This window comes from Panicum virgatum, chromosome 5N, assembly GCF_016808335.1.
Source record: "Panicum virgatum strain AP13 chromosome 5N, P.virgatum_v5, whole genome shotgun sequence".
Classification (NCBI taxonomy): domain Eukaryota; kingdom Viridiplantae; phylum Streptophyta; class Magnoliopsida; order Poales; family Poaceae; genus Panicum; species Panicum virgatum.
Window position 1 is genome coordinate 15,388,378 of NC_053149.1, and position 16,199 is coordinate 15,404,576.

General features: G+C 50.1%; 1 protein-coding gene across 1 annotated transcript; it reads left to right on the top strand.

The window, feature by feature from the left end:
* The first annotated feature begins 2,432 nt into the window (after positions 1 to 2,432).
* On the top strand, positions 2,433 to 4,949 carry LOC120674597. The gene has a single exon (XM_039955755.1). It carries the CDS (start codon positions 2,433 to 2,435, stop codon positions 4,947 to 4,949), a length of 2,517 nt encoding a protein of 838 aa, XP_039811689.1.
* The last annotated feature ends 11,250 nt before the right edge of the window (positions 4,950 to 16,199 follow it).

A 16,199-nucleotide genomic window follows, 5' to 3' on the forward strand; every position in this document is an offset into this window, starting at 1 on the left:
TAACTAGATGATCTATATGTCGTGCTGGGGCGGTGATTGGTGGATTTTTCGGGTTATCGTGCTTTGAGGAGCGGGTGAAGGGAGCTTCGTCTTCTGAGGTACCGCAGAAAAAGGGATCAGTGCGTACATATAGTGATTCTTTGGAAAAGCCTCGTAGTGAATCCCTAGCCACTCACCAAAGGAAGTGTTTAAGGGCTTTGCAAACCCGGGCGACATGGGAAACCTGAGTTGTGGGTAAAGTGTACAACCTCTGTAGAGTGTAAAACTAACCGGTAGGCCGTGCTCACGGTCAAGAGCGGCTTGGACCCTCACATGATAATTGAACTTGAAGTTGATCTAAATCGATGCTCTAATTTATGGTTAATTGTTGTTTATCTCTATATATATGCTTATCTTGTGGGTTTAATGGTATATACTTATATCTAGCTGATGCTTGCTAATAAAATATGATCAACTAAAATTTGCCGAGTGTAGTTAAACCGTGTCAGCTATTCCTTGAATTAGCCTTGCATATATTATAGTTGTTTCCCTACCACTTGTTTAGTACCAACCATAAGTGTACTCACCCTTGCATACTTGCTGCTCAGACCGTAATAACAACTGTCCGCTGCTACTCTATAGACGTTTATTTTTTCGCTTAAGACATTTGGTTTTGTAATAAAGTCTTTAATACTCTCTTTACGCTTGCACTAGTTGTGATATTCACTTTATGGTTAATCATATGTGTGTAAACTGATCCTGGCGCACATATGAGATGCATTCGGTTTGCTTTCATAAACCGGGTGTGACAGAAGTGGTATCAGAGTAGTGTTGACTGTAGGACGTTAGCCTAGATAGAAATGGTCGAAAAATTAAGGTCTATCTTGCTTAGTTGCCATGCTCTTTCATGCTTATTTGCTTAATCCTTATTTGATAGCTTTTATCTCATCCTTGATCACATACTTGTCTTTTCTTTCAAGTATGTTCTAAAACCTTTCTATCCTGTTCTTCAGATGGCCAGAACCAGGCAGACTGCACGCAAGAGCACTGGAGGTCGTGCCTTCGCCCGTCGTACCGTCCCTGCACCCGCCGAGCCAGTACCCGCCCCAGCACCTGCTCCAGTGCCAGCTCAGCCGGAGGAAGAGGTTGAGGAAGTGCCCGGGAGGGATTACTTCTTTGACGAAGACCAAGAAGGCAACATCCGGGAAGTTGATGCGGACGGAAACATACAGCCATCTCTACCATCGCCAATGCCAGCACACGATCTAGCCCCACCACTGGCCTATTTCAAAGCTCAGGTTCCAGCGACTGCCGTCGCTGGAGGAGGAGAAGAGGAGGAGCCCCTGGCGATGTCAGAGGATGAAGCCCCAGCACCGCCACCTGCACCTCCTGCTCCAGCAGCTTCAGCGCCTACACCAGCTGGAGGAGACCCGGAAGGCCTAGAGGACCCGGACGACGAGGGTGATGATGAAGATGATCAGGACGACGACCCGCCAGAAGAAAGGTCACTGTACTGCGTCTACACCTCATTCCATGATGAGGGTCACTTTCCCCTTCTGCTTCGGGACGTGCTGGAAGAGCTTCACAACCCCGTGGCTCCCATGTACGAGACAAGGCATTATGAAGACCCAGCCCTCGGCGACTACTACGTCACTCGGGTCCACATAAGGGTGGATACTGGGCCCCGAGGCATGATGACCGTCTCCGCACACGACTCCTCGACACCCATGGCGACCTACCGTGCCTCAGTCAGCCATGCTGCCAGGAGGGCTCTCTGGTCTCTCAACCACACTAACCGTCGAGACTTGGAGAGCACAGACTATCAGCACCTTCCTCTCCGTGCTCGTGGGACAGAACATACGGAGTTGACACTTGGAGAGGATGAGGAGAACCGCGTCAATGTCACAGTGCGGGCTCTCGCCGGAGTTGACACGGACCTAAGGAGCGTCATCAACCAGCTGGACGACACCCAAGACCGCCTGCGAGAAGCTCATCGTAGGATTCGCCAACTTGAGGCCCAGCTTGCAGGAGAGGCGCCTCCACCTGTTCCAGAGGAGGAGCCTCCGCTTCCCGCCTTGGCACCCCCGCGCAAGAGGCTTCGTTTCGGCGACCGTGGCTACCAGAACCGTTTCTATTAGATGATAGGCTTAAGAGTTTAGGTTGAGTCTTGTAAAGAGTATTTTTGTAATCGCTAGCTCGTGAACGTTTGTTTAAGTGTGTTAGTTAATCAGTGTGTTTCAATGCTTGGTTTTGTGAACACTTGTGAGTTGGCTTTTTGTAATGAATGCGGTGTAATTATGGAGTGATGACCATAATTGCATCAAGTTTTTAATAAAGTTAGCTAGTTAGTAAAGCTTGGGGTTATCTATTTTATTTTATATTGTCTCTATCTCATCCTTACACCTATATTTTACCATGATTATTTCATGAGTCTTACTTGTCTAACCGGTCAGATGGTGAACACCAGGTCTGGATCAGGAGTTGATCAGCCACCAGTGCAGCGTCAGAGAAGAGGCAACAACCAGCAACCCAACAACATGAGTGGAGGCAACAACCAGAACAACGGGCCACCGCCACCACCACTAGCAGGGATGGAGCAGTTCCTTGCTGCGCAGACACAGCTGTTGACTCAAATGGCCAATGCCATGGCCAATCTACAAGCTCAAGCGAACCAAGCTCCAGTACCACAGCCGCCACAGAGGGATCGCCACCGTGACTTCATGAGTCACAGACCTCCTACTTTCTCCCACTCACCAGATCCTCTTCACGCCGATGACTGGCTCAAGACCATTGAGAAGATGCTGAACATAGTTCAGTGTACAGACAGGGAGAAGGTACTGTATGCTTCAGGTAGATTGGAAGGAACTACAGCAGACTGGTGGGATGCTTATACCGCCGCCCATGTTGATCAAAACACCATCACTTGGGAAGAGTTCAGGACTCAATTCAGAGAGCACCACATACCTGAGGGTTTGATGAAGCTGAAGAGGTTGGAATTTCTAGCTCTGAAGCAAGGTGGAATGTCCGTAAGTGAGTATCGGGACAAGTTCATCCAGTTGTCCCGCTATGCCTCCGCAGACGTGGCCACAGATGGGCAGAAGCAGGACTACTTCAGGCTAGGGTTGGTTGCACCCATCAGATATCAGTTGTTGGTGCACAGGTTTGAAAGTTTCCAGAAACTGGTGGACAATGCCATCTCCGTGGAGAATGCTCGCAAGGAAATGGGCGAACAGAAGCGGAAGTTCGAGTCACAAGGCCAGTCTAGCAACTCGCGCCCGCGCTTTGGACCTCCACAAGGAAACCAGATTCGCCCAGGAGGACATAATGCCAACTTTGGGCAAAACCAGTATCAGTACCCGCGCCAAGTTCAGCAGAATCAACAGAATCAGCAGTCGGCGCAACGCTTCAACTCCCAGCAGAACCGTCAGAGCACTCCTGTCGGTACCCCCGTGAGGAACAACAACACAGCCCCTACTGGGCCCACCGTGTGTTTCAAGTGTGGTGGACATGGTCACTATGCGAACCGTTGCACCAATCCTCCTCAGAACACTCCTGCTCAGAACAATGCCAGCGGACAGAGGCAGACTCCGCAGCAGCAGCCCAGGAACAACAATCAGACCCCGCAGAGCAACAGAGGACAGCAGAGCTACGTCCACGGCAGGGTCAACCACGTGGCTGCAGACACCGCCCAGGAGGCTCAGGACGCTGTATTCGGTATGTTCTTAGTCAACTCAGCCCCTGCATCAGTTTTATTCGATTCTGGAGCATCACATACTTTTATATCTACTCAATACATGGCCAAGCACTCCATACCGCTTTGCACCATGCCTAGAGCTATGCTAGTAAACTCACCCGGGGGAAATATGAGATCTATGTACCAGTGCCATGGAATTAAAATTCAGATTATGGGTAGAGAGTTTGATGCAAGACCTATAGTTTTGGATTCGGATGGAATTGATGTTATCCTTGGGATGGACTGGTTAACCAAGCACGATGCTGTCATTCAATGTGCCAAGAGATCAGTGCTCCTTACCAGCCCAGCAGGTGAGAGGTTTGAGTTTGTTGCAACCCCTCCAACACCAGCAGATTGTACGGTGAATCAGATGAAGGCTGCTCTGATAGAGGACATCAGGATAGCATGTGAGTACTCAGATGTGTTCCCCGATGACTTGCCAGGTATGCCACTTGAATGTGACATTGAGTTCATTATAGATCTTTTACCTGGTACTGCACCTATTGCTAAGAGACCATATAGGATGTCCGCTGGTGAACTAGAAGAACTTAAGAAACAATTAAAGGAATTGTTAGATAAGAAATTTATTCGTGCTAGTTCATCACCATGGGGAGCACCAGTGTTCTTTGTGGACAAGAAGGATGGTACACAGAGGATGTGTGTGGACTACAGGTCATTAAATGAAGTTACCATCAAGAACAAGTATCTGTTGCCTCGTATAGAAGATTTGTTTGATCAGCTGAGAGGAGCTAAGGTATTCTCCAAGATCGATCTGAGGTCAGGGTATCACCAGTTGAGGATAAGACCGTCGGATATTCCCAAGACTGCTTTCACTACCAGATATGGGTTGTATGAATATACGGTTATGTCTTTCGGGTTGACCAATGCACCAGCTTACTTTATGTACTTGATGAATAAGGTATTTATGGAGTATCTCGACAAGTTCGTAGTGGTGTTCATTGATGATATATTGGTGTACTCCAAGAATGAGGAAGAACATGAGGAACATTTGAGGCTTGTTTTGCAGAAGCTCAGGGAAAATCAGTTGTATGCCAAGTTCAGCAAATGTGAATTCTGGTTGAAAGAGGTTTCATTTCTTGGTCATGTCATAATAGATGGAGGAATTGCAGTTGATCCCAGCAAGGTCAGAGATGTGTTGAAGTGGGAACCACCTCAGACAGTGTCAGAAATCCGGAGTTTCTTAGGACTCGCAGGCTACTACAGAAGATTTATATAAGGCTTCTCCAAGATAGTGAAACCCCTTACCTAAGTATTGGAGAAAGGAAAAGAGTTTGTATGGTCAGATGAGTGCCAAGCCAGTTTTGAGGAATTGAGGAGACGATTGACCACATCACCAGTGTTGGCTATGCCGGATATCCACAAGAGCTTTGATATATATTGTGATGCATCTCGGCAAGGACTAGGTTGTGTGCTGATGCAAGAGGGACATGTGATTGCTTATGCGTCTCGTCAGTTAAGGAAGCATGAGCAGAACTACCCCACTCATGATTTGGAACTAGCAGCCGTGGTGCATGCCTTGAAGATATGGAGACACTATTTATTGGGACATAGATGTCAGATATATATGGATCATGTAGCAGCACCGTCCAAATTAAACCGGCTTAAATGCACTAACCATCATCTTAATACTTAATCAAGTTACTGTGCACTTAAAACGGTGTAACCTGACAGGCTGTCGGGTAAAATCCCGATTAAACTACTGTACTCCAGGATCACAATTGCACTTAGACCCGTACGAAGACGAGCACAGGTGTTACCAGCATACAAAAATCTTCAAATTAATTTACAACACAGGTTTTACATAAAAGGTTTAAATACAAACAACAGAGTTCAAACGCACAGCGGAAGTTTAAAACTGAGTTCGAAATACAATACGATAGCTACGATGACGATAAAAGGTGAGCTCCACATCCTGCCCACCGATGTGACGCCAACCTGCCCAACCTTCACGGGGAAGACGGGGCCCACTCAACGGTCCAACCCGGAGGAAGCGGCTGTCCAATCCAGGACGCACAGATCTCCTCGAAGTCCGCAGGGACACAACCTGCTCAGAAGGGTTACAACAACAACCCTGAGTATACTAATACTCAACAAGGCTTACCCGATTCTGGGTATACTTAGCCCAATACCTAGACATGCAAGGCTTTTTGGTTCTGGAGTTCTTTTGCTGAAATGCTACTAGGAGTGAATCCTTACTTTCAATATTTTAGCTCCACTTAGTATACCAAGTATTTACTAAATTCGCCTAATTATCTAGAACACGCATGGTGGAACAGATTATCTTTCAGAACTCACAAATCAACCTTTTTCCATTCCGTTTTCAATTCACTTTCTTACTACGATGTGACGCAGTGACCAAGGTTCTCTTAACCGAGAGAGACGGCGAATCGATCCGATATAACCTTGCAAGGTGGACCTAACTCACACGACACATGTAAGCCCCGTCGGGCCATGCGCGTCAACTGTTTCCACATTACCACGGCATCTGAATTACGCCTGCTAAAACCCAGGTGATGGGCCCCTCGCAGTGAACTCCCGGAGAACCCGGAGGCGGCATCCTATCCAACACCCGCCAACTCCCACGCCCAGCGTAGCATGACGGAATTCAAATCACCGCTGTAACGTGGTACACAGCTTACCGGTTTCGACTACCTCCTCCTTCCGGTATGTGGTTAGTACTGTTCAAACTCGGTCATCAGGGCCAACAACGGTACGGTCCTCAATCGACACAGGCGGGAGTTCATTTTCTCATCTATTCCAACTCATTCCCGCCCGGTCTCCAATTCTTTTTACTCATCAACGCAAAAACCAAGCCAAAGCTAAGGGATCAAGATCCTAAACTCGCGAGTGACAGTAATCACTCGACTTCTACCGAAATCCTATTTAGCAAAGCATTTCTATCGACACCTGCATACTAGTATAGGCCCACGGTACCTAGGGAAAACATGCATACTATGGTTCCATTCAACTCCTAGAACATAAATGCACAATACTTAAATAAACATTGAATAATTAAATTATGGATATGCTCCGGGGCTTGCCTTGCAGGTCAGCGGGGTTAACGAAATCTTCTGGAGCGTGCTCAACGGCGACCTGCTGCTGCTCCTCTGCTCGTGGCTCCTGGACCGGCTCAGCAACTAGCTCGTGGACAGCTGCGTTCGCGTCGTCTACACGAATAAAATATGCCATGCAACCATTAGGACACAGAGCAATGCATATGCTTACGATGCGAACACCAAAGTTCAAACATTTAGCCTGAAGTGTTTCCTTCTAAAAACAACTACTAACTGCTTAGAGCAGTAGGGATTAAAACAGAGATTTGTTTTGCATGCAAGAGACAAACAACTAACAACATTTATATAAAGAAAAGAGTAAAGCTAGGGGTTAATTATAAGCAAACCCCTAACCTGCATACAAGATCTATCAACAAAATTAATCAGCAAAATGTGAAAACCAGTAAAGCATGCCACCTAAATTTTTCTAACATTTATTGATATAGAAACACATTTCTTTTAGCCCTAGAAAAGGAAAACAAACACTAACAGATGCACAACCAAGCACACAGGCTATGCACCTGAAAATTTTTCAGTGGGTTACACATGCAAGGATAAGGCCACTACAAATTTTTCATAATTTTTCGAACAACAGAAAAAGTGGTACAAAATAAACTAGGTTAAACACAAATTGAATTTTCCTCAGAGCAAAAGTGACAATTGCTCTGCACAGCTATTTTTCTTCTAAAGATCTCAGTTTTAGAAACCTAACAAAATTAACTTTGCATTTTTAGGAATTTTCTACGAATTTTTACACAATTTAGAACTATCAGCTGAATAAATAGAATTGGAAAACATGAAAAGGGGGGGGGCTGACAGCCGGGCCCCACCTGGCAGTGGGCGCCGGCCCAGCTGCTCCCCCTCCCCTGCTTCGCGCGCGCTTGCGCGGCCATGGCCGGCGCGGCGCTGACGGGCCCGCAGCGGGGCTTCCGCTGGCAGGGGCCGGCCGGCGGCACTGTTGCGGGGCGCCACGGCCAGGACGGCAGGCGGGGTCGGGGCGCGGGCGTGGGACAGGGGCGCGCGGCGCAGGGGCGGTGGTGGCGGCGCGCCCGGCTTGGAGCGGCGGCGCGGCGGCGGCGGCGACGTTCCGGCCACTGCGGCGCAAGGCGGCGGCGGGAGCGGGCGGCGTGAGCCTCAGGGAGGCCAAGAGGCCTAGGGGCGCGCGGTAGGGGGCCGCGAGCTGGAGCAGGGAGCTCCGGCGGCGTGCGCAGTGAGGGTGGCGGCGCGTTCCGCGGCGGCGCGAGGCAAAACGGCGGCGGCGGCTGCGGATTCGGGCGGGGAGGGGGTCGGAGAGTAGGAGGGGGTTGCGAGGAGCTCACCACGGCTCGGTTTGGGGCGGAGGGTAGCCGGGAGGAAGGTCGTCGGCGGAGAGGCGAAGCTCCGGGGAACTGCAATGGCGGTCGGGGCGATCTGCGGCTCGATTCGTCGGAGTAGGGGCTCGGCCGCGCTCGTGGGTGGTCAGAGTGGGTGGACGGCGAGGCTGCGCAGCTCAGGGTGCGACGAATCGAGGCGGGGCGGCGAAGCTCGGCCAGTGGAACGTCGACGGCGAGCTCTGCTCACTTCCGCTCGCTGCTCCGAGGAAGGAGAAGGGGAAAACGGAACGGGACAAGAACCTTCGAGGCGTTCGCGAGGATAAGGGCACCGACGCCGAGGTCGGGCGCGATTGCCGACGCGTGGAGGCGGCGCCGACGAGCACAGTCGCCGGTATGGCCGGCGAGCTTCACAGTGACGAACACAGTGGAGACACTGTTTCTTCGTTTAAATGATTTTTGCCCGAGTTTGACCAGTTGAAACTTAAATTTTCATATGGAAACATGAAATTTGGCCAAAATAAAAGTTGTAGAGGAAAAGAAGATCTACAACTTTCGTTTTGGGCGAAAGTTGATTTGGAGCTCGGATCAAGGACAAAAACGAGATCGAACAGAGCTAAGTAGATGTTTACTATGCGAACGCGATTAGCGTTAACGACGAATTTGAGTCCACGATTAGCGAGTTAACTCGTGATTAGCGAGACGATTAACACAGGGGTGTTACAGATCACAAGAGTCTGAAATACATCTTCACTCAGAATGACCTCAACCTGAGACAGAGAAGATGGTTAGAGCTCATAAAGGATTATGATTTGGAGATACACTATCACCCCGGAAAGGCTAATGCGGTTGCAGATGCTTTGAGCCGCAAGAGCCATGTAAATGCAATGAGAGTTAGGCAGATGCCTCAGGAATTGTGTTGGGAGTTTGAGAAACTCAACCTTGGTTTTGTTGGTCACACTGAGGGAATCACTATAGAAGTCGAGCCGACTCTTGAGCAAGAGATACAGAAGGGTCAGCTTGAGGATGATAAGATCAAGGAGATCAAGGAGCTGATGAAAAGAGGCAAGGTACATGATTTTACTGAGGATGAACATGGAACCGTGTGGTTCAGAAAGAGGATATGTGTGCCAGAGGTGGATCATCTACGAGAGAAGATTCTAAAGGAAGCCCATGATTCAGCCTATTCGATTCACCCAGGCAGTACCAAGATGTACCAGGACTTGAAATAGAGATATTGGTGGTATGACATGAAGTGTGATGTTGCAGCTCACGTGGCCATATGTGATGTGTGTCAGAGAGTCAAGGCAGAACATCAGAGACCAGCCGGTTTGTTGCAACCATTGAAAATACCAGAATGAAAATGGGAAGAAATTGGTATGGATTTCATTGTGGGGTTACCACGTACAAAGGATGGCTATGATTCCATATGGGTTATTGTGGATAGGTTGACAAAGGTAGCTCACTTCATTCCAGTGAAGACTACTTACTCGGGAGCCAAACTGGCAGAGCTATACATATCCAGGATTGTCTGCCTACATGGGGTACCTAAGAAGATTGTGTCCAATAGAGGTACTCAGTTCACGTCTCGATTTTGGCAGAAGTTGCATGAGTCAATGGATACGAAGCTGAACTTCAGCTCAGCTTATCACCCGCAGACAGATGGGTAGACAAAAAGGACCAATCAGGTGTTAGAGGATATGCTTAGAGTTTGTGCTCTAAAACATGGAGGCAGTTGAGATAAGAGTTTGCCGTATGCAGAGTTTTCAAACAACAACAGTTACCAGGCCAACTTGAAGATGGCACCGTTTGAAGCACTATATGGTAGGAAGTGCAGAACTCCATTATATTGGAGTGAGACGGGAGAAAGCCAGTTGTTCGGCCCAGAGATCATCAAAGAGGCCGAACGACAAGTACATATTGTCAGAGAGAATCTGAAAGTGGCACAGTCGAGGCAGAAGAGCTATGCAGACAAGGGATGTATAGAGTTGATCTTTGAAGAAGGAGATTTTGTGTATCTCAAAGTGTAACCTATCAGAGGTTTGCGCAGATTCAAAGTCAAGGGGAAGTTGTCACCTCGTTACATCGGACCATTCAAGATCTTGGCCCGGAAGGGTGAAGTAGCTTATGAGCTAGAACTACTAGCCCGATTGTCCGATGTGCACAATGTGTTCCATATATCTCAGTTGAGAAAGTGTTTGAGGGTGCCAGAGGAGGAATTGCCACTGGAGGAACTAAATGTGCAAGATGATCTGACTTATACTGAGTATCCGGTCAAAATTCTGGACACGTTAGAGAGGATTACTCGGAGTAAGAGGATACGGATGTGTAAGATTCAGTGGAGTCATCATGCAGAGGATGAGGCTACTTGGGAAAGAGAAGATGAGTTACAGGCAGAATTCCCCCAGCTCTTTGCTAGCCCAGCTGAATCTCAAGGACGAGATTCCTTTTAAGGGGGGTAGGTTTGTAACACCGTATTTTCAAATTAGGAACCTAAATAAATTTAATTAGGTTTCTGTAGGTTCGATAAGGTTCTATTTATTTTATCTTGAATTTAGAGCATTTATCGCAAGCTTAAATAAAATATTTAGCCATAAAATAAATGTAAGGAAAATAGGTTTGTGCATCTCATGCTGGTTTGCATTTTTATTTGCTTGTTGTTCAACTTAAATTCAAATCTTTGAGTTCGAATTTAAATTGAAAGTGTTTGAATCTTTTCAGAAAATGAAAAGGGCTTTCTTTTTCCCCCTCATCCCTTTTAGCCCGGCCCACCTTTTCTTTTTCTTCCTTTCTCCTTTTCCGCGGCCCGTTTCCTTTTGTTTCGGCCCAACCGGCGCCCCCCTTTCCTCCCCGCCAGCCCGTTCCCCGCTCCTGGCCCAGCCGGCCCAGCGCCCCTCCCCTCCCTGTCTCACCGCCAGGCGGGCCCCGCCCGTCGGGACTGTCTTCCTCTCCCGACCGAGCCGGACTCCAGCTCGAAACCGACCGAGATCTCCGCTCGTGCGCCACCGCGTCCCCCTTGGGCCCGCACACCAAGGCCCGCACTTCGCCCCTATAAAAGGAACCCTAGACCCCCTGGAAACCCTAAACCCGAAGCTGCAGCCGCCGCCTTCGCGAAACCTAGCTCGCGCCGCCATTGCTGCGCCAGAGCTCGGAGCTCCGTGCCGCGACGCCGCCCCGCTTCGCCTTCTCGACGACATCACAGCCCCGAAGCTTCGTGTCGAGGTGAGGGAGCTCTCCAGCTCCGTTTTCCTTCTCGCTCTCACTCTGTTCGCCCGCTTTAGCTCACCGGCGCCGCAGCTCCGCGTGCGCCGCTCCGCTGCCCTAGTGCCCTCCTTAAACCCCCTAATTGAGTTCGCGAACTCGCGAGCTCGCTAACCGCACAACCCGCGCTCGAAAAGAGCCCCGGATGGCCGTTCCGGCCAAGTCCGGCCATCCCGCTGCCACGTACGCCTCGCCGCCGGTCGTTTGCGCCGCCGCCAGCGCCGCCGCTCAGCCCCAATCCTCGGTGACCGTCGGATCTAAATCAAACGGCCTAGATTAGATCCCATCCAAGTCAACTAAGTTAGAACCGGTCAGCCGTGGTCTTTTTGCACTTAAGCCCCTCTGTTTTTCCAAAATTAACCCGCCGTCCACTTCCGTTGAAAAATATTTACAAAACAGCTCCTGTTTTTATGATCTAGCCCCTGCGTATAAAGTTTAATTGCGTTCTAACCCTTAGATCTTGTTTTAGCCATAACTTTCTCGTTTTAGATCCGTTTTCGATGATCTTTATGCTCACGTGATCGTTACAACGAGTAGTATAGTTTAGTAACCTCTTTTTGTATGTTTATGTTGTTTGGTGTACTGTTTCTTATTGTTTGTACTTATTTGCTTGTATGTGCGTGTTTGGTGCAATAGGCGATTCGTAGATCGAGGAGCAGCAGCAAGACCAAGGCTTCGGAGGATCGGGCCAGCAGCAGTTTGAGGAAGGCAAGTGGACCCTTGATCATATTTTTGACCCATGAAATCACCAAAACTATCACATTTACTTTTATGTTCATGCATGTGTCTATAATATGATGGGAACCGAGTTAAGGACATGCCTAGTATTGTTTACCTTATTCCTTGATCAACTTGGGTTTAATTTCATGTTGGGTAGCTATGCTAGTTGCTATACTTTGGGTTATGGTTGGTTAATGATGATACAAATGTTATACTTGTTTTTATCCCATGTTCATGATGCTTAATATTGTTAATCAAGAGTATATGATTTAATTGGAACATGGAGAACCACCCAGGAAAACAGTGCAACCACAATACTATGTGGCTCTGGTCTTGGCTAAGTAACTAGATGATCTATATGTCGTGCTGGGGCGGTGATTGGTGGATTTTTCGGGTTATCGTGCTTTGAGGAGCGGGTGAAGGAAGCTTCGTCTTCTGAGGTACCGCAGAAAAAGGGACCAGTGCGTACATATAGTGATTCTTTGGAAAAGCCTCGTAGTGAATCCCTAGCCACTCACCAAAGGAAGTGTTTAAGGGCTTTGCAAACCCGGGTGACATGGGAAACACAAATTGTGGGTAAAGTGTACAACCTCTGCAGAGTGTAAAACTAACCGGTTAGCCGTGCTCACGGTCAAGAGCGGCTTGGACCCTCACATGATAATTGAACTTGAAGTTGATCTAAATCGATGCTCTAATTTATGGTTAATTGTTGTTTATCTCTATATATATGCTTATCTTGTGGGTTTAATGGTATATACTTATATCTAGCTAATGCTTGCTAATAAAATATGATCAACTAAAATTTGCTGAGTGCAGTTAAACCGTGTCAGCTATTCCTTGAATTAGCCTTGCATATATTATAGTTGTTTCCCTACCACTTGTTGAGTACCAACCATAAGTGTACTCACCCTTGGATACTTGCTGCTCAGACCGTAATAACAACTGTCCGGAGTTTCCAGAAGACTTCAAGGATTTCTAGGCGTATGTCTCCCAGTCATCTGCCTGTGCTGAAGAAGATTCCGCTACTACTCTATAGATGTTTATTTTTTCGCTTAAGACATTCAGTTTTGTAATAAAGTCTTTAATACTCTCTTTACGCTTGCACTAGTTGTGATATTCACTTTATGGTTAATCATATGTGTGTAAACTGATCCTGGCGCACATATGAGATGCATTCGGTTTGCCTTCATAAACCGAGTGTGATAGCCGGCATGGCACGGGGCGGGCACGGCGCACGCGCGGCGGCTAGGCAGGGACACACGCGGTGCGACTGGCGAGCTCTGCACCGCGGCAGCAGTGCAGGCAGCAGCAGCGCAAGCGGGCGGTGCAGGCAGGCTCGGCCGGCACGGCCACGGTGGCATCTGCGCGCGAGAGAGGCAAATGGAGGGGAGAGAGATGCAGTGGTGAGCGGCAGCGTGAGACGCGCGGCGCGCACAGCTCTCTGGCGGTGCCGTGGCCAAATTGGTCATGGTAACCAAGCACAGGAGCAAAATATTGAGTTCCCGCACAGGGGCAAAATATCGGGGCATTACAATCTACTTGACATGCAAAGTTCTATTGAATTATCTTCTCTATGGACACTGCCATAGACACTATGTATTGGGAGGTAGTGTCTAGTTGAACATTAATTACTCTCTTTCTTGTTTAGACACCATCCCTGGACACCATGGGTTGGGGATGCCCTTATAATATTGCCTGCTTGCCGGCGTATCGAGCGCCAGCTCATCCGAGCTCCCGAGCTGGTGGGTGGCGGGCCCCTTGATTCTTTAATGCACTGCACTGCTTAGCTAGGACATGGAGCGATGGGAGTGGACATGCGGAGAAGCGCAGAGCATTTCGCCCATCGTCAGTCGGCGTCTGGGAACTCGCCGCCTTTCTTCTCTATCCTATTTCCTCCCTTTCCCACGTCGGATTCAGCCCGTTCCCCGCCAGCTATAATACCGACTCTTATCCGTGGTAGCCACAGGTGTCTGCCTACCTAGGAAGAAGTCGACCGTCGTGCCTTCATGCGCCGGCGCGTGTCGGCCCTCCTCACACGCGGCGCGGCGCGCGACGGCGGCGCCTGCAGCTCCTCGGCCGGCACCGCGTCACCCTCCCGATCACGCACCGTCGTTTTATTGCCCGCCTCGCGCCGCTTCTGCCACTAGCACACAGAAACACACCCAACGCAAGCAACCGGAAAGCTCCCTTGACACGCTGAACGGCAGCTAGATTCATAAACCGGTTTCGCGCCATGGCGTCCACGCAGAAGAGCCGCGAGGAGCACGCGCGGGCCGCGGTGCAGAAGGCGCCGGCATCCTGGGAAGCGTGCAGGAGCGCGCGCGGTACGTCGTGGGTGCCGTCCGCAGCACCTTCTCCGGCGGCGGCGCCCGGCGCGACGAGAGTAGTGCCACGGACGCGGTGGCGGCGGCGGTGGCGGCGGAGAGTGCCAGGGAGTACGCGGCGAACGTGAAGGAGGGCGCGCGGCGGGCGCTCGCGGGCGACGCCGTGTTGAGGAAGGGCGAGACGGACGAGTTGGTGTGGCAGCAGGGGGAGGCCGTGCGGCGGCGCGCCGCGGAGAAGGCCCGCGAGGAGGCGCGTCGCGGGCTCGAGCCGTCCGAGGAGGAGAAGTACGAGCTCTCGTCCATTTTTCTGGGGGAGGCGTACCATGGTGATTAATAGCTTTGTGATCGCAAGGGTCGGGCGGTGACGACGAGCATCTACGGGAAGGCGGTGGGCGCGAGGGGCGTGTTCAGGGAGAAGATGGTGATGCCGACGGACATGGTGGAGCGGAAACGGGTGGAGGCGGCCACCGGTGGGGAGGCTGCAGCGACAACGGCGACGACCGGGGGCCGCGGCGACGAGCCTGAGGAGGAGGACGTGATGCTGCGGGTGAAGGATGTGGACCAGATGACGGGGCAGGCGTTCAACGACGTCGGCCCCATGGGCGAGGAGGGCACCGGCATGCCGCGGCGGCGCTATGCCCGCTGGCTAGCTAGCTGCGGAGAAACCTAGTGTTTTGTTGATCTTAACCCAAAAGGTTAGGCGGGACGATGCAGTGCACACTGATGAAACGTAGAACAATAAATCATAACACGCGCCAGCCACCTCTGTTAGGCTGTTCAGCATCACACATGGCGAGCACCCACCCCCCATGTTCCTCGGGCACGTCTCACTCATTGATGTGCATGCCTTTGGCCTTCCAGTAATGTGCATGCCGGCCGGCGATGTCTGTTTGTGGTCGCCAGGCGTGCCGCGTGCGACGTCGCCACCTGACGGGCAGGCGGGGCCGCCGCGGCATCTGGCTTTCCCGGTGAGAAATGTCGATGTCGATTGCGTCGACCATGGCTGACACATGTGTTGAAGCGTGTCGGCGATCCCTACTAACATATATGCCCGCCGCCGATGCAACGTCGACGGCTCGACGCACCATACCGATGCATCCCTTTCGTGAACTAGATGGCAGGTGCTTTTGTTTGCCATGAAAAAAATGGTTGTTTGATGGTAAGCATCTTACTATTACTAATTGGAGGTTCCTTTACTATTACTAATTGGAGGCTCCTTTGAAGTCTCCATATGAAGCCACCTAGGATCCTAGGTGGACACTCTAAAAAGATAAAGAAGTCCTATAAATTCTCACAAAAATCAGAAACATCTAGCCATTGTTGGCGCTCCTTAAGTACCCATTTTACTATATGATTAGGAGTTGTTTTGGTAAATTCTTCGGGATGATTCACGTACTAACCCGCCACTTGGCACCCGAACTTGACCGTTTTCGATTTTGTCCTAGATTTTGGAGCATGTTGCATTTTGACAGGAAATTGGACATTTTCGGAGATGTTTTGACGCATGGTTACAACTGGGCTAAGATGAGGAATAAGAGGAAGAGGCCACACGCGAAAGATGGGACCGAAAGGGGACAGAAAGGGCCCAGGCCGGCCGGCCTGGAGCCCTTGGGCCGGCCGACCTAGCCCATTTCGGAGCCCAATTGGTCTCAGTTTTCTTCAGCATGAAGTATGCGTCAACCCTAATCTATGTTTTACCAAAACCACCGACCATATCTGCCTATAAATACCCCGAAGCCGCCGTAAAAGGGAGGGCATCTAGAGGATCCAGAGGGGAGCATCTAGGGGATCCAGAGAA